The sequence below is a fragment of the Leiobunum rupestre genome, chromosome 4 (assembly GCF_980474605.1).
Source record: "Leiobunum rupestre chromosome 4, qqLeiRupe1.1.hap1, whole genome shotgun sequence".
Taxonomy (NCBI): domain Eukaryota; kingdom Metazoa; phylum Arthropoda; class Arachnida; order Opiliones; family Sclerosomatidae; genus Leiobunum; species Leiobunum rupestre.
Window position 1 is genome coordinate 58,004,515 of NC_143387.1, and position 17,405 is coordinate 58,021,919.

The 17,405-nt window shown below is 41.6% G+C and overlaps 1 protein-coding gene across 5 annotated transcripts in view; it reads right to left on the reverse strand.

The window, feature by feature from the left end:
* Positions 1 to 371: 371 nt before the first annotated feature.
* Positions 372 to 17,405, reverse strand: part of LOC149948458 (soluble guanylate cyclase 88E-like) — a 36,776-nt gene continuing 19,742 nt past the window's right edge. For 2 of the 5 annotated variants that reach the window (XM_090173481.1, XM_090173480.1), the window contains exons 3-15: positions 7,556 to 7,736; positions 6,301 to 6,756; positions 5,801 to 5,962; positions 5,573 to 5,726; positions 5,414 to 5,498; positions 4,898 to 5,027; positions 3,666 to 3,812; positions 3,438 to 3,584; positions 3,225 to 3,381; positions 2,630 to 2,739; positions 2,474 to 2,563; positions 2,114 to 2,418; positions 372 to 1,028 (exon numbers count right to left, since the gene is read on the reverse strand). In XM_090173481.1, coding sequence (XP_090029607.1) covers positions 551 to 1,028; positions 2,114 to 2,418; positions 2,474 to 2,563; positions 2,630 to 2,739; positions 3,225 to 3,381; positions 3,438 to 3,584; positions 3,666 to 3,812; positions 4,898 to 5,027; positions 5,414 to 5,498; positions 5,573 to 5,726; positions 5,801 to 5,962; positions 6,301 to 6,756; positions 7,556 to 7,723 — 2,589 coding nt within the window. In that variant the 5' untranslated portion in view covers positions 7,724 to 7,736 and the 3' untranslated portion in view covers positions 372 to 550. Of the gene's footprint in view, positions 1,029 to 2,113; positions 2,419 to 2,473; positions 2,564 to 2,629; positions 2,740 to 3,224; positions 3,382 to 3,437; positions 3,585 to 3,665; positions 3,813 to 4,897; positions 5,028 to 5,413; positions 5,499 to 5,572; positions 5,727 to 5,800; positions 5,963 to 6,300; positions 6,757 to 7,555; positions 8,743 to 14,225; positions 15,261 to 17,405 lie in introns of those variants that run through there. The other 3 variants (XM_090173482.1, XM_090173483.1, XM_090173479.1) reach the window with 3 other exon arrangements.

Below are 17,405 nucleotides of genomic sequence, written 5' to 3' on the forward strand. Positions count from 1 at the left end.
AAGATGGCAGCGAAAATTCAAACCCAAACACCTGGCGTTATTTTTTGTTTCAACTTTTTGGGCCAAAAGCTATTTTTTCAAGACAAAAAAAGGTACGTGTTAGTATATTGAACGCCTTGTTAATCTTTTGATACGGAAATAAGGCCATATTTAGAAAAGCTTGACCGTTCCCCTTTACGAAAGAGTTTTAATTTTCAATAGGCCTTGGTCTTCTTCTTCAAAAAAAGTTTCAATTCTATTTAATAACCATAGTACCAGAAATACATGTATTTCTGATAGCACTGTCTATAAATTCATAAATAATCAGAGCTGGGAAATTTAATTACTCAAATTATTATATTTATTCTTACCCAATTGAAACATAGACCATTTACGAAACAATAACGCAAATGTCTGTGCAATAATAATAACTCTCTACACCGTGCAATAATAATAACTCTACACCGTGCATTAACAATTAGGAAAATAATTTCAAAATACATCATTTTAAAAGATTTTCAACAACTCTATCAACTGGGCCCGTGTTTCTGCTCAAATATTGGGGAAAAGACTATATTATAACGCAGGCTTGACTTCTGAAATGATCGTGGTTGTGAAGGAGACACATCTCGCTGGCCGGTGGCATGTGCGGATGGGACGCTAGAGGGACGATGGTTCCTACGGACCTGATAGCGTTGTCCTTCAAAATGGAATGATGGTGACTCACCAAGTCGCTTAACTGTTTCATTTGTCCACCGAAATGGCAGTGGTTGCAGCACCTGGTAGGCACTCCAGCGCCGTCCAACGGGTAATTGGCCGGCGAGGAGGAGCTGTGATGGCGCGTGGCCGAACTACCGGCTTCCTGGTTTCCATTTGCTAGTTGTTGGTGAGGATGTCTCTGGCAAGTGACGTAATTGCCTACTTTGGTGACCATTCGTTCTCCTTGATACAACGGGCTGGTAGTGAAGGTCGAGGTGACCTTAGGTTGCGCATTGGAATTGGCGTTTTGTGTCAGCGGCTCTGTGTATGTGATAATGGGATCGTTGTACCTGCGCAAAAATGCCATTTCAATTTAAAGCATTTAAAGTCAAATTTGGATTATATTGTCAGGATAGTTTTAGCAAAGGGGTCCGCGCACTCTCGGTTTTTTTCAAGCCGTCATACGCAACTACATATATGTCATTATAAAGGATGTTTCAAAAGGTTATGCAAAAATTTGAAGGAGTTGTAGGGGGTGAGTTGAGAAGTATGCCTGTTTTTTCCCCATTTTCCTACGATAATCTAAAAGAGCGCCAGAGAGCTTCAAAGTGGTCCTACTTGCCCCTGGAATAAAGCTGCAACAAGCGCAAAACCAAGCAGCAGGGAAATGCGAACATTAAGGTTTGGATTCGTAGGATAGGTAAAAAACGACTTTGTAAACAAAGCGAGGTAATAATAATAATCAGCGTAGAAAAGTAAGCTTGTACAAAATACACATTTTCCTACTTGGTTCGTCTGTGTTTAATTAAACTCATTGCACATTTCTTATTTACTCATTTGTTTTTGTTATTTATCTCAATTCCCACGCATTCGCAAATTCATCGTACCCCTGAAATCGCATTTCCCTGCTGCTTGATTTTGCGCTGGTTGCAGCCTACTTCCAGGTGCTAGTAGGTGACACTTTGAAGCTACTGGCGCTCTTTTAACTCATCGTAGGAAAATGGGGAACAGGCATACTTCTCAACTCACCCCCTACAACTCCTTCAAATTTTTGCATAATCTTTTGAAACACCCTGTATAAAACAAATAAATTTATAGTAATAATTCGTTTGTCTGCATTATTATTGCTAATAATATTAAAAAAAATTAAAGAGAAATTAAAAATCAATAAAATATTAAAATTCAATAAATGGCGCGTCGTATTTTACAGGAATTATTCAGTGGACTATAATTTTCGCGCTGAAAAATATATTAGTTCCGCTTGCGGTCGTTAGAAAGCGCGACAAGACACTGTGATATCCCCCGACCATTAGCAGATATGACGAACGTGTCTAGGCAAGCGCGCTGACTTCTCCGTAAAAAGATCCTGTTATAGCAATAGTGGTTAAATATATTGTCTAGAAAAAAGACAATGAAAATAGGCGTAAAGGCTCACGTGCTCGTGACTGAGATCGGAGGTGAAGGAACTGGGCTAAAGCGGGTGACTTCTTCCAACGTATCTGGGGAGAATTTCCTACGGTCAGTGGAGGATTTAATTCGGACGGAGTTGCTGGAAAAGGGGGGAGTGACATTTACGCTTGGCAAGGGCGCCCCGGGTGACGTCGGGGTGGGCACTCCGGAGGCCTTGAGGCTCCGCGCGGCCGCCACCACGTCACCGTGACTGTGCTCCACTTGGTTGGCCATGCTGTAGTCGCTGTTTGTTCGAGATAACAGCCAATACGTTTTCATTTCACCCTTTCCCTGAAAACCGCCAATTAATTAGAACCCGCGCAAATATGATCAATCAATCGCCTACTTTAACTGTCGTAGTTCCTCGTTCCGATATTTGCCAATCGTTGGGTATTAATAATTCTCTGGTTTTATCGCTGATGTGAATTTTTAAAGCCTTAAACGGTGAGAGATTATCGACATTATTTACACAGCCTGCCGTCAATCACCTTTAATCACGTACTTCACTCGTACTTTCCATCCTGGAAGCGGTGTTCACGGCGTCTCCGAACAGGCAGTACCTGGGCATTTTAAGGCCCACGACTCCAGCTACGACGGCTCCGGAATGGACCCCTTCAAAACGAAACGTTCAACCGACAACCTTCAATCACTCAAATCAAGAATGTATTTATTTATATTTAGGAAATATTACTACGTTGCACGGGGGGTCCGACATTCGTAAACTCTATCAACAAATATTTTAGAAATCTTGAAATAAACGTAAAAATCCTAAAGTTAAGCCGAAAACCAGAAATGAAAAATAAAATCGTGCTCTGAAATCTCTAAAAAATCAGTTTCTGATTTGTGAAATCACTTTGAGATTTAAAATCCCGTACGCAGAATTTGCAAATGTCGAAACCCTCGATATTGCATCGTGGTATCGTCTTTCCTCAGTCACGTGAGTGGTATGGAAGACGTCAGTATTAGGGAACCAATGGGATACCGGGTCGATTTGTTTTTTAAGGGGAGGAGCACACTGTTGGAGCGTGAGGTGGATTGGCAGAAACTAAATGCATTCTTGCCCAAATATTAAAACACAAGAGCCAAAAGTGACTAACCAACTCGAATTTTAATGCTCTGACCGGTGGACGGGTCTTTGAGGCCTCCAATGACCTCGACCATGTCCAAAGCCATCTGGCAGATTTTTTCCGCGTGATGGTCGACTTTTTCGGGCGCGCCGGATACGACCATGTACGCGTCACCGATAGTTTCAACCTAAAGACACGCCGATTTCAAAATTTATAAATTACCCTAAATCGGCGTAAACTTACTTTATAAACCGAATGCTTTTCGGTGAGTTGATCGAACAAGGAGTACATCGAGTTGAGCAGTGATACGACCTGCATCGGGGTTATTCGACTGCAAATTTCAGTGAAGGTCACGACGTCACTGAAAAGGATGGTCACCGAATCGAAAGACTACAATGAAATAAGTATCGCCAAAGGTTTAAAATTACGGAAAGCGAGTATATAACCAAATATTCGTGTTCGAAACAGTACCTGGCAAGTGGCGACGGCGGGTTCGCCCTTTCGTAACCTATCCGCCACTTGCTTCGGTATCATCTGGTACAGCAATTCGTCGGTTCGTTTCATCTCCAAATCCAATTTCCGCATGGAATCCTCCAATTGCTTACTTTTGGTCAGTTCCTGTAACGTTACAAGTTCGTTAACATCTGATTAACTACTATAATAATTTCAATAAAATAACTTAAAAATATATATAAAATTTTTTTGAAACATCTTTTGGTCTAATAAAATTATAACCGATGTGTTTTATCCTCATGAAATATTTTACCCTCGTAAATTTGAAAATTAGCTTCACTTTCCAATGCCGCTGGCTTCAAATAATCTCGTTCATAACTGAAATACGTTCTTTGTTTAATTAAATTTAAAGCGAGTAACTATCTTAAAGTAAACACTACTGCACCACTTCTTAGACACTTTTCAAATCGCCTGCCACTTTAACAGTTTCCACCATTACTAGGAAAAAACATTGGTAACGACACCCCATACCCACAGATCACGAAGTAAAACACCACAAATAATGACGTCACCATCATGTGCGTCCTAATGTCATGGCCGACATAAATTCGTTACCATGTGAACGAAAAGGGGTCACACTCGCGAGCAGCCTACACGCAAATGTATCTAAACAACCAAAATCTCAATCAATCAGGACCATAAGTGTATAATACTGTTACATAAGTGTGACACTTCTTATTCTTCACATGCAAAAGTTTTACTGAGAGCTATTCACGAGACAGAATTAATTACGGGCTTCGTCGCCGTTTTGAGTCCGCTTGCTAACGCGTCACACGCATAAAAACTTGTTGAAGTTAACGGTAATAGTTAGTGTAGGGAGCTGTTGGCTAGCGTGGCTTGCAGGGCTTGCCACCACCCTCCTACGCATTGTAACCCGGCCACCTGAATTAAAGGCTTTAAAAGTCGCTCGATGACTTAGGCCTAGGATGGTGCCTTGGGTATTAGCCTAGCTGATTAGCCTAGCAATTTGACAGCGCCTCGCTAGGGGGAGATTTTCTTCTGGTGATGACGTTACTCCGTTACTAACTCTCAGTAAAATATTCCCCAAAGTAACAATATTATAGACGTATTATCAGACTTAATACACTAGGTCAAGCCCAGTTACCATTTGCTTTTGATGAACCTTCGCGTGACGTAAACCTACGCTAACTCCATTAGCAAGGGCGAGATATTGAATGGAATGTAATTACCTGGTCGAGGGCTAATTTGAGCTCAGCCGACTGCTGTTGTCCCGCCAACACCATATCCCTGCTGAAATCGTGCATGCTAAGATCGTTTATGTACAGACCCGTGTGTATCATAGCGTCCAAGTCCCTCATGCTAGTTCCGACCAAATATTTATTAATTAATTTCCAAACGGCGCACAGTGTGGCAAACTGAGCCCAAACCTGGTCAAAATTAATATCTCAAAAACCGTTTCCTCTACTAATTTCAAATTTTTGTGACACTTAACACGTGTTGGGGGACAATTAAAAATGATAACATCGATGACCTTGAACCAAGTCTTCAAGGTCATTGAAAAATCATCTCGAAATAAAATTTTGCAGTCAAAAATCAAACACCGGTAAAGTGTGCGGTGGTTTATAAATAAATATTATAAATTAAAATAAAATTCATACGTGCGATTTATTTTTTTGACTTTTGGCCAGGTTTGGGCTCAGTTTGCCCCACTGTGCGGCGCCAAATTGGCTCGAGTCTATTCTTACACGGGTGTTCCTAAGTAAACCATACACTTCCATTCTTCCATGTACATCATTTGACCCTTGAGGTGAAGTAATTTATCTTCTAAACCTGACAGAAATAAACGATTGAAAATTTAAATAACCTCAAGCGACGAAGTAAAAGAAACTGAAAAGCAACTCAACTAAACTCATCCTCTTCATCTTCTTGCGGCATCCTTCCAAAATGTTCCGGACTCGAGGGGTGGCTCTTGTCGATCTTCTTCTGCCTGGGGTCAACGCTGGTGAAAACTGGATCGACCGTAGTTAGTTCGAAAATGTTGTTGGTATGACTTTCGATCTGAATGGATGACGGTCCTGAGTATAACGCGACTTACAACGAGTAACGTTTCAATTGGACCTTTGACAACCTACCGCTCTCCAAGTACTGTCAATAAGCGGTCTGTTAATGTCGAAGATGCTCAGTAACTTATTGTTGACGATGGCTGGCAGGATGGTCCGTAAACTGTTGCCGATGGTTTTTATGGTCATATTTTGATCGAATACGATACAAAAAGGAAATATTTCCAAGAATATCTGAAAAAAAAAACACTTGTAAATCAGTCAACTACTTCTGAATTTTCTTCGGGATTTAGGTATTGATAAGATACCCTTGTAAGATGTCTAAAATATACTAGAGATTCAACATGGTGTAATTGTTTTAATTGGCCCCAGCGTATCTCTAGATTCCTTGCGGAACCACCAGTTAGTAGATGACCGTTTCTAATTAATAGTTCGGCAACGAATCTTGGGATAGCGCCACTGTTTTGTTGGTCACGCGCTAGAGCTCGTGACAGGGTGGGATCGGCTTATTAGGATTGAATATCGTTTTCCAACTTAAAAAGTAGAATGGCGTAAAGCAAAGACTGAATGACCTGAGCTTTGATGGGTAGCATAAACTTTTCGACTTTTTGCACGAGCTTGCTCTGGTCCAGTTGGAAAGCCCTGTTGTCGAAAGTCAGTTGGAACATCACGTGTTGGGAGTCGAAGACAGTTTCTTCCTTGATGACTTCGATCTTGACCTCCGTGTCGTAGAAATGGCTGCCTACTTCCCGAATCTGTCCCACCGTGTACCACAGGAATCCGCGTCGCGTGCTGCGGTAGTGCAGGATCAACCCGGTCGGGGTCTCGTTCTCGCAGAAGAAACTGGGTGCCTTCATGCGCGGGTAGCTGAACTTCAAGTACTCGTGCAAGTTGTCCAGACCGTTGAGGAAATCGCGCATGTTGCGGCCCAGCACCGACAGGACCCTGTCGTAGCCGTACTGCCCGATGTAACTGACGAAAAACTTCCCCATTCCGTTCAGGAAATCTTTCTCCGATACGTTGAGAATCTGTATTCAGCGTGACATATAATTGAAACTCCGATTGTAATAAACTTAATTACATTCACGAATAAATACCACAAAAGCCTATAATAACTCTCTTTTTGGGGAAAGTATGAAAGCTCGATGAACGAACACATTGTCGTTGTAAAAGCAGCGTTTATCTTTCGAAGCAGTGGTACGGGTTCGAACCCCGCGGTCGAACTGAACATCTTTTTTATAGAAATAAAATATGAAAGAAAACAAAAATAAAACACCTTATAATGGACAGAATCATAATTATAAATGTAGACATAAGACTATTAAGGCGTCCCCTAAGTTTGAATTCGGCATAAGAGCCCATGTATTCAGCACTAGACAGTCGCGGGATAAATCAAAATTAGGATCTACGCTACCTGGCGAAGAAAAAGAGCAAATTATACCAATCCCCCTCATCCCCCACATATACTACCTCTTGCCATCTACGAAGCAGTTTCCTGTAGCATGCATTGGGGGATTTGTGCTTAAGTTTCGTTTTTTCACCACCAGGTGGATTCATGTAGCCAGTTTGGCTCGGTTTGGCCAGTCATTAGCCTAACGTCCAAATCCTATACGTTTCAAACTTAGGGGGCCATTGATAGTCTTATGATGTAGATGATAAATTTGCAAATTCATCTGCAGAATCCGGATTTGAACCCGCGACCTTTAAATCGACAAACGCGTGCGCGAGCTTTCAACGCGTCAAAAAAACCGATGTCCACCCCAGTTATTAGAGGATGATTATAGACTTCTGGTAAAGAATAAATCTCAACTCGGAGAGTGTATTTACTTTGCAGGCCTTGGCTGTGAGTCTCGGAATGTAGTTGTCGCTGTAGATTTTGTGCGTGTTGAAAGTATTGTCTTCGATTTTGGCCATCCTTCGAATCTCTTCCCATTTCTCCTCGCCATAGGTCACCGTGATGTACTGAGTCCAATTTTCGACGATCAGCCCGTACATGTCGCCGGCCCAACTGAAGCCGCGATCCAAAATACGGAAAAAACAATCGTAGAAAAGCGGCCAAAACAGTCGCATTCGGAACCGTCGTCTCCAAGCGCCAGAAACAACCGCGAATTTGCATCACTTTGCATAGAGCCTTCTCCGCTAGCTCGTAAATTTCGCCACAGCGAGAGTTCCCGTCGTAAACATTCCACGCAATCCACAATTTGGGGACACCGCTTCCGGTGATATCTACTTTCCTACTCCGAACTAATCAAACGACTAACGAAGATTTAGTCCAAATAAAACCGCCTAAGTAACGCGATTATAATAAGTCTGTAATTTCAATTAGCAAAAATGTTCGGAGTTATTTCGCGATAAGCCTTTTCAGTTTACATAGCGCCACGTAGCGGTCAACACGCTCAGAAACTGCTGGATTTATGTCCGCTTAACACATGCTTAATTCCAAACGAAAATCCGGCCGTTACGTCGTTCTATGTACGCTGGAAAGGCTAATTAAGTTCAGCCGCCTAGTCTCTAAATATGCCCAGGCAAAATATTATATACTATATACTATCAAGGACGATAATATACTAGTCAGTTCAAGTCGACGCTGCCCTTGTAGTGATAACCACTAACAGTGGCGTAGACAGAAATTCGTCAAGGGGGGGTCGAAGTACGTGAATGTTAAGAGGGGGGTCGAGAAGTTGTGGAAATTTAGTACAGTCGAAGGTAGGCCCAAGTGGGGGTCTGGACCCGGAAACCCCCCCCCTTGTCTACGTCACTGCCACTAAGGTACGCAGCATAGTATAGAAAATTTACAGGTGTACAAGGTGTTGCGAAACCTCGTGGATTACGTTAATGTAAAGTTTTTTGCATTGAAAATAGTGTTGTAAGTCGGAAAATTTTCCGAAAAATGACCAGACCTTTTTTCCGGAAACTTTTCCGTATTTTTCCGAAAAAAATTTAAAAAGTTTTTATTCCATCAAAGAGTATAAAAACTACGTAACCTAGAGATATAATGACGGTCGAAAGCAGTAAAGGAAGTTGTAGCAACCGGAGGGGAGGCACTCAGTGAATTTGCACTTCAAATTTCGGTACCGCAGCGCCACTACGACAGTTTTAAGTGGCAATCATTTTGATTTAGTTCAACATTCTTGAAAATTCCTTAAGGACTTGGCTACCTTTAGGACTTGGCAACGTTAGAGAACAAACGCCTTATTCTTCACTTTTTGAAAATAAACACCGAAACAACGAATCCACAAATTCTAACTAAAAAAATCATGAAACAGTAACCAAATACTGTCACTTTTTTGAATTGACAGATATTAGACAATTAAATATCCAAAATGCCAAATTTAGCACCTCCGCAACACCGTAACTGCCATTTTTCTCCGGTATTATTATTTATTGTACTAAAAACTGCCATAGTGGCGCTGCGGTACCGAAATTTGAAGAGCAAATTCACTGAGTGCCTTCCCCCCCGGTTGCTACAACTTCCTTTACTGCTTTCGACCGTCATTATATCTCTAGGTTACGTAGTTTTTGTACTCTTTGATTCCATGATTAGTCTAATATATTGTTTGCAAATTTAAATAAAGCGACATTTTCGCCTCATTTTTTCGAACCTAAAAGCAAACCCTCAAGACTAGTTTAAACTGGTTAACACTATTAATGTTTTGTAGTATTTTTACTGTTATTAGACATCGATAAAAAGATAAAAACATTAAAAATTAAAAACCCTTAAAAAGTAATTTATATTTATATTTTTTATTTTTCCGATTTGCTGAAAATTTTCCGCAATTCGGCAAATTTTCTGCGTTTTATTTTTCCGGAAAATTAACAACTCTAAATAAAATAATCCGCCTGAAAAATTTCTAACACTACCAGGGTCGATTTTGAAAAACTGCCTTTTTTAATACATCATTAGATTGGAATGTTTATAAAATTAATAAACTAGAATGCGTCTACAAATATTACATTCGATTTAAAAAAAATCATAAGACTGAATATTTACAAAAATTAATCAATTTGGAAAATTTATAAAAAATTTTAAATATTAGTCTTTTAAATTTCTAAAATGTTTGTCTAAATTCCATAAATGTATAAAATTATCAGCATTAAGCCGTATTTCTTGAAGTCAGATAAAATAGCTTCCATGAAATGTATTCAGCATCATCCCAGTCATTCTCAGTCTATAAACCGCGCGATAAAAATAAGTTTCCAGTTTTCCACGTACGAAAAAGATCAATTCTGTACTGACCACTAAAAGCGTAGACGAAGAACGGGTCTATGCTAAAAGCGACTGAATAACACCAAGAATATATTTAGGTACCATAAGAATATGGGAGGACCGCGATTCAATACCCGTCCTCGCAAACTTTGTAGCGAAAGTTCGTCTGCTAAGTTCTGCTTCGATATTTCGAGTAACTCACTCCTGAAAACTATGATAAACCCGCGCTACTACACGACCTTGACATATTATTTTTTGAGTAATTGAAAAAGAAAACGAAATCAAAAGCCATTATTGAAGCAAATACTATTTATCAGAGAAAAACTACCTTCGGAATTATTATTTAATAACAAACTAGTATTAAGATCTTTCAACCCATTGTCGTTAGTAAAATTATTTACACTAATTTCCGCCAAGGAAGAGAATAAATCCGATTTAAACCCATTTGGTCAGATATTTGCTTTTTCCGCCTTTTTAACGAAAAAAAATTAAAACGCCAGATTCTAACGCCTGAGTGCGCTGTGTATGTGGTGTGAAAATTGTAGACGAACTTTCGTTACAAAGTTTGCGAGGACGATACCAGAGGCTAAAGCTATGCTCCCATATTCTTATGGTACCTAAATGGATTCTTGATAACACCCAAGGCCGACTTAATAGCGGCTGAAGAAAGGGAATCGACCTTTTAGAGTTTTCAGCGAGTGTTGAAAGTCAGTTGGCCATCAGCGGGAATGGACAATCGCGGCCACTCCATCGAAGGGGAATTCCTCGAGCGATGCGCGCGTTGAAGGGCCAATTAAAACCCCGGTTGATGGCCGGATTGCAAAGCGCGCGTAGGCGAAGTGCCCGAAGAGTTCGGGAATGGAGGAAAATAGGGTCAGAAGGTCAAAGCGGGCTATTAAAGAGTGGCTCTTTTCACCGCGAAAGGAGCTTTCGGCGCAACGTCATTACGATACCATTGACTCGATTAAAGGGGGTAATATCGGTCGTCGGGTAACGCTGGCAATTTCCGCCTTAGAGAGGCGGACGATATAGGTTGCCTGGTAGCACTGTCATCCGAAGAAATGCTGAGCCTCCGGATTCGGAGGGTGCTGATCCCTCCTCCCCGCGAAGGCAACGGCGAGATCGTTATCGCGACTAATGAGAAAAGCCACGAGCTGGGATTCCGTCCAGCCGATGGTACAGACAGATATTAGCCACTATTAAGCGCGGGGAACAATGCCCCCCCACCGTGGCCTTTTCTGAACGAGTAAAATTAATGGCCGAACAGTTCGATTCAATGGGAAACTTTTTCGGTAGTTGGTAGTTGACTCAGGTTCTCCATGTGTTTTTTTGTACGTACAAGTTGAAGAAAAGTTTATAAATGATAAAAATTGGGACATCAATCAAAAAAATTCTAGTTTTAATTGACCACTTTCGAATTTAACATTAACAACTACAAACTGTTCTTTCAACATCCATTGTTTAGTATAGTACTTTGGAAACCCTATGGTAAATGAAATAGTTTGGAAATTTTAAGAAGATTCCAGTGATACAAGTCGCTTTTCTCGCTTCAAAAATTCCCCACAAGGCGTTTAGGGGCGACCACTTAGACACCAATAATTTTAGGCGCTGGGTTCTTAAGGCGCAGGAAGGTTTAGGCACCGGGTTTCTTAGGAGCAGGGACCTTTGGGAGCCAGGTGTTTTAGGTGTAGTGAACTTTCGGCGCCGGGTTTTATAGGCGCAAGGTATTTTAGGCGCAGGGACGGTTAGGCACCGGTTTTCCTGGGAGCAGGGACCTTTGGGAGTCAGGTTCTTTAGGAACATAGAACTTTCGGCACCGGGTTCTATAGGGGCAAGGTATTTTAGGCTCTTGGTTCTTAAGGCGCAGGGAGGTTTAGGTACCGGGTTTCTTAGGAGCAGGGATATTTGGGAGCCGGGTTTTTTCGGCACCGGGTTCTATAGGCGCTGGGTTTTTAAGGTGCAGGGAGGTTTAGGCACCGGGTTTCTTAGGAGCAGGCACCTTTGGGAGCCGGGGTTTTTAGCCACAGGGTTCTATAGAGTAATATCGGCGTGAGGTATGTCGACGTCACCCATAATTTTTCCTATAGATAAAAAACTGCCCTCAAAATGGCGGCCATAGCCCAAAGCTACAGAGCGATACTACTCTATAGGCGCTGGGTTTTTAAGGTGCAGGGAGGTTTAGGCACCGGGTTTCTTAGGATCAGGCACCTTTGGGAGCCGGGTTTTTTAGCCACATGGTTCTATAGGCGCTGGGTTTTTAAGGCGCAGGGAGGTTTAGGCACCGGGTTTCTTAGGATCAGGCACCTTTGGGAGCCGGGTTTTTTAACCACAGGGTTCTATAGGCGCTGGGTTTTTAAGGTGCAGGGAGGTTTAGGCACCGGGTTTCTTAAGACCCGGGAGCTTTATGAGCCAGGTTCTTTAGGCACTGGGAATTTTCAGCGCCGGGTTCCATAGGCGCAATGTATTTTAGGCGCTGGGTTCTTAAGGCGCAGGGACGATTATAAACCGGGTTTCTTAAGAGCACGAATCTTTGGAAACCGGGTTCTTTAGGCACACGGAAAATTCGGCACCGGGTTGTATAGGCGAGAGTAATTTTAGGCGCAGGGAGGTTTAAACACCGGGATCTATAGGCACCATTAGGTAAAATTTCCCTAGGTACGATTTCACTATGTATTATTTCATATACCCCACCACGGTTTAAGACCATGGGGGTTCGGGTCTTCCCAGCAGGGATTGAAGGGGGCAAGACTCCCTACAGAAAAATCAGCCTTCGAATGGTAAATTAAATTTCCGGTGTCCAAATATCGCTGGCGTTTAAATTTCCGGTGTTCAAATGTTCCTGGCGTCTAAAAGGTGGGTTCCAAATGCCTCGCCCCGTTGAGGATTTGCTTTCTTACGTCATAGCTAATTAACTACCGAATGTTAAATTACAAAAAGAATTTTCACAGCAAGACGATAGCGTAAACTATTCGTGAAAAATTGTAAATCCAAAAATAAAGGTAACCTTCCCAATATTTCAATTAATACAACGAATATTTGCGGTACAACATGACCAAAATTAACGTGAGAAAAATTACCAAGAGAAAAATCAAATTACAAAAGTGAATTTTTCCGGCGCTGCGGAAACTTTCAATCAATAAACTCAAAAGTATATATGATATATCTTACGCTAGATGTATCCATCCGCGGCGTGAAATGAAACACGAACCACGGCCGCTCGTGGCAGTTTCCATTGTGATTGAGTTTTCCGCCAAGCCTAGTGCTCGGAATTGTTTATTCATTATCCACAAATTTTCCGATTTATTTCAAAAACGTTGGTAAAAAGAATATCATTTTAACTTATTTAATTATGTTTTTTACGCAACCAAGCATTTATTTGAATAAAAGTGGTATTTCTTTAAATAATTGTTTGTTTTATTTAAATAATAGGCTTAATCACTTTCGATTATTTAAACATTTTACAATTTGTATTCAACTATTGGTTATTTAAATAAATATTATTTAAATATCGCCGAACTTATTTTATCCATGGATACAAATTAATCGAATGCCGAACACTAGCCAAGCCTCGTAAGAATACACCTCATCACCACCTCATCACCACCGAATATTTAAAGCGTTTATTACTCCACTTAACAATTTAAAGCTTAAAAATTACATTCAGTTTGGAATATTTATAATTTAGTATTTAAAATAAAACGAATTTTGAGAAATCAGAAGTGAGCCGGCAGAGGTACATGTTTTAAGCGATATTAAAGGGGGAGGTGTGAGGGGTCCGAAGTCGATTTAAAAAACGCCACTGAAACGTCATCAGAGTGTAACTTTGTTAATGAAATAGTAAAAGTTGGAATTTGTAAATTAGACGAACTTGGGAAAGTCGTTCTAAGTCTAAATATCTAGAAAAATTTCATTTTGTTGTCTGTTTGAAAAAAACCAAAGAAAAAACGAATTGTAATTTTTTTTAAATAAATGCTTACCCGCTTGACAGGTAGGCTTAAACTTTTAAAAAAAAAATAATAATAATAAAAACTTTGTTAATGCAACGACGGGCGACCGAATTTAAGCTCTTCCTTGAAAGTCCTTTTAACAGAATGTAAACCTTTCATCAAAATTTAATAATTAGAATGCAATCGGAAATCCATCAATTACCAAAAACAATGATTTAAATTTCTCTAACGCGAGGCACGATTCGCCGTGAGTGAATCGAAACGCAAACCCAGCAGGCAAGACGCAAAAACCCCACCATCAAAACAAACTATAAAAGCGTAACAAACGGGGAAAAACAAATACCTGAATCGCTAGTTTCAACAGGTAGAAGATATGAGACGAGAGGGCTCCAAAGAGGGATGCGAGTCACGTCACGTCGAAATACGGCGGCATAATTTGCGCAATCATGGTTTCCGTCGTCTGCGAGGGAAGATAGCGGCGGACGGGACGAACTCCGAATGTTGAATAAGAGGAACGAAGCCGCGGCTACCTGTTAAATATCACCACCGCGCGGATGGAGAGAGAGAGAGAGATAGTTTCGCTTAGTGGGTCCACAGCGTTGACGGACGACAGCGCGGGACAAATAGCCGACGGACAGAACTGGGCTGCGTGGCGGGAAAGCGGAAGTGGCGGGGGGACGACGAAATGAAAGGGGCGGAAAGCTTAGCCTCGCGGAAGCCTGGCCGGGAGCGCGTGACCCGGTTTGCACCAATCGGGAGGCGCAACAGCTCGGCGGATGGGAGAGGAGGGTGCCCGAAAAGTGGCCTTTGGTGGCGAAGTGGCTATCGTATGTCCTGGAGTATCCCCCTGTTTGACTTTCTCTTTCGGACACTCGGGGAACGGGCCGATCGGAGCGCGCCCTGCCGAGGACTCTCCGTATCCCTATTGTCGCTACTTATACTAACAAAAGAATAAATGGGGGGTGTACCGCCGAAGAAAAAAAGATATTTTTAGTAGGTCATCTCTTTCAAATTTTTCGCCAAGTTATGACATCTAATTTTCGGGTAAAATTGGATAAGTTAAATATGCCATTATGATGAATCGCGTTTTACGGAGGGTTGTTCTACGAACGTCGGCTCTGCTAGTTGGTCAAAATGTGACGAGAAAATGTCAAAAGATTAAAATTAAGGGGGAAAACTATAGTAAAAACCTCTTTTTCGTTATTATTAATAGGCTGAACCTTCCTCTAGTGCCTAAAATAATTTTGATAATTCTAATATTAATAGTTAACGAGATATAAGGTCCTAACTATAGGGTAGTTTGTACGCTTGCCCAACTTGTTTAGCTCCGGGGGTCCGAATTAAAACGTAATAATTAAATTACTTTGAAATTTAAAATTGTCAAAATTATTTTAAGCACTAAACAAGAGGCTGTTCTACACTTAAATATTAATTTTATAAGTTAAAATACAAAATTATAAGAGTTCAGCTTGAAATAGCGCGAAAGTAGACAATGGCCACTGTAGTCTTCCCCCTTAAACGTAAAATTTCGTTTATACTCGCTATTTTACAACTTATCTTAATTCGAGCACGTGATCGATAATAGCGAAGTTAAAGCTTAAATAACTGACATCAGTTCATTAACATCGGTACTACCACAGACCACCTACTCCAATAAGGACTCGCATCAACCTCGAAAAAAGGTGTCTCAAATGTGACGCGGCTTTATTTTACGAAATAAAAAATAAAAAAGTCGTGCGCGAGCCAGCTTCTACAATACATTTTTTACTATCGCGCGTGCTCGTCTTTGTAACTTCAAAACTGCCTCTACTTGCCGTCAGATGGCGCGCTCTTAAAAAAGCCGCGTCACATTCGAGACATTTGACGGATTGAGATTTTTTTCGTCATTTTCCTGCTCTCCCTCTTAAAAAAAAACAAACCATCCCGGTATCTCATTGGTTCCTCCAAAACTGACGTCCTCGTAGTGCACGGGCGTAACGTTTTTCTCCCCCCCCCCCCTTCGCGGTGGGGTAAAATTCGACCAGGATGACCTCGGATCGTCTCAAGTATAAACCAATTCTTAACATTCCATTAAAACTTTCGCAACATTGGCTCTTAAGTGGTTTCTTTTCGCTTGTTCCGGGATTTCGGAGTAGGATAAGAAGAGTAAGGCTATGACGTCATTTTACTCCGATTCTGCGGTGGCGAATAGTTCGAGTTGGGGTAAAACGTTTTTCCAAAATGGCTGCCTGTGGCCTTTTTAGCGGATAAATTCTGGCTAGCAGACGACCAAATCCGATTTAAGCTCTTTACACCTCCTTTTCAGAAGGGGTAAAAAGAGTAGCCCTAATACTCCGGAACAAGCGAATAGTTTGTGGGCCGGAGTACTTATCATCCCCGGAACAGGCGAATAAAACGTTTTAGGGTAAAAAAAGAGTACACTTTTAGTCCGAGAACAGGCGAAAAGAAACCACCTCTAATAAGAGCAGTCTATACCTAAAAAGAAAACCAATTTCATAAGTTCCCATTCCCAAAATAACCTTTTCCCCAAATCAACAGAAGTTCTATTTCAACTTGGATCATAATGGGGTCATTTTTGCCAATGTTCTCATCCCATTCCTCGACGCGGATCAACGTCCACTGACAGGATAAATACGCCGCCAGATCGAAGAGAAACGCGCCAAACTCGTTGGTCCCTTCAGGGGGACCGAGTTCTCGGTGACTTTGAACTTTATTGTGGAGGGGGGATGGGTGGGCGGTCGCCCTAGTTGTCGACGGAGAGGAGCTCAACGCCGTTTTCCATCGAGAGAGGCCCGAACGAAGCTCCCCCGAGAAATCTCGATAACGCGTTCGCGGAAAAGGACACCGGCCCGAGAACTTCGCTGCCGAAAGAGAAAGCCCTAAATTGAACGCCATCTGCCGGTAAAACTAAAAGCTTTTATTTTACGTTTACGTTTTAACGCGGTCCATCCTTTCCATAAAATGATTCCCTCTCGCCGCAACTCCGTAACTCCTTTCGAACGACAGAAATCCGAGCCGTATCGAAGTACGGCGAATGAAGTTGGAAGAGTCGCGTTGGGAGGCGAACTCGAGATTATTCCATCGGGTCCTATTCGTCTCGCGCCTTTTTAGGAAGCCTACCAGATAGACGTTTATTTTAACTTTATACGCGAGGTTTATTACGTTAGGGATTAGCAGTTAACGTTTGTTTCCTTTTTTTACAAATAGGGACTATTTTACGATCAAAACATGCCAATGTGGATCGTAAAAATCGGATTACTGCCAAACGATACGGTATACGGTATACATCCTTTGTATAGTATTTTAGCGTTGACAGAAGCACCGGGGAAGAGGGGGTGTTCAATCTGCGGAAGTAAGAACTACGCCCGTTTGATAGTCTAATCGAAGGTAACGATATCTTATTTCTCCGCCCGCAATGGCCCCAATTTGCGCGGCAGGGGGGCCGTCTTTATGGGGCTACTAGCGTCTCGCGTGTTCTTTCTCGCGGTTGTCCTGGAAACGATCGAGGATACAACGACGCTTA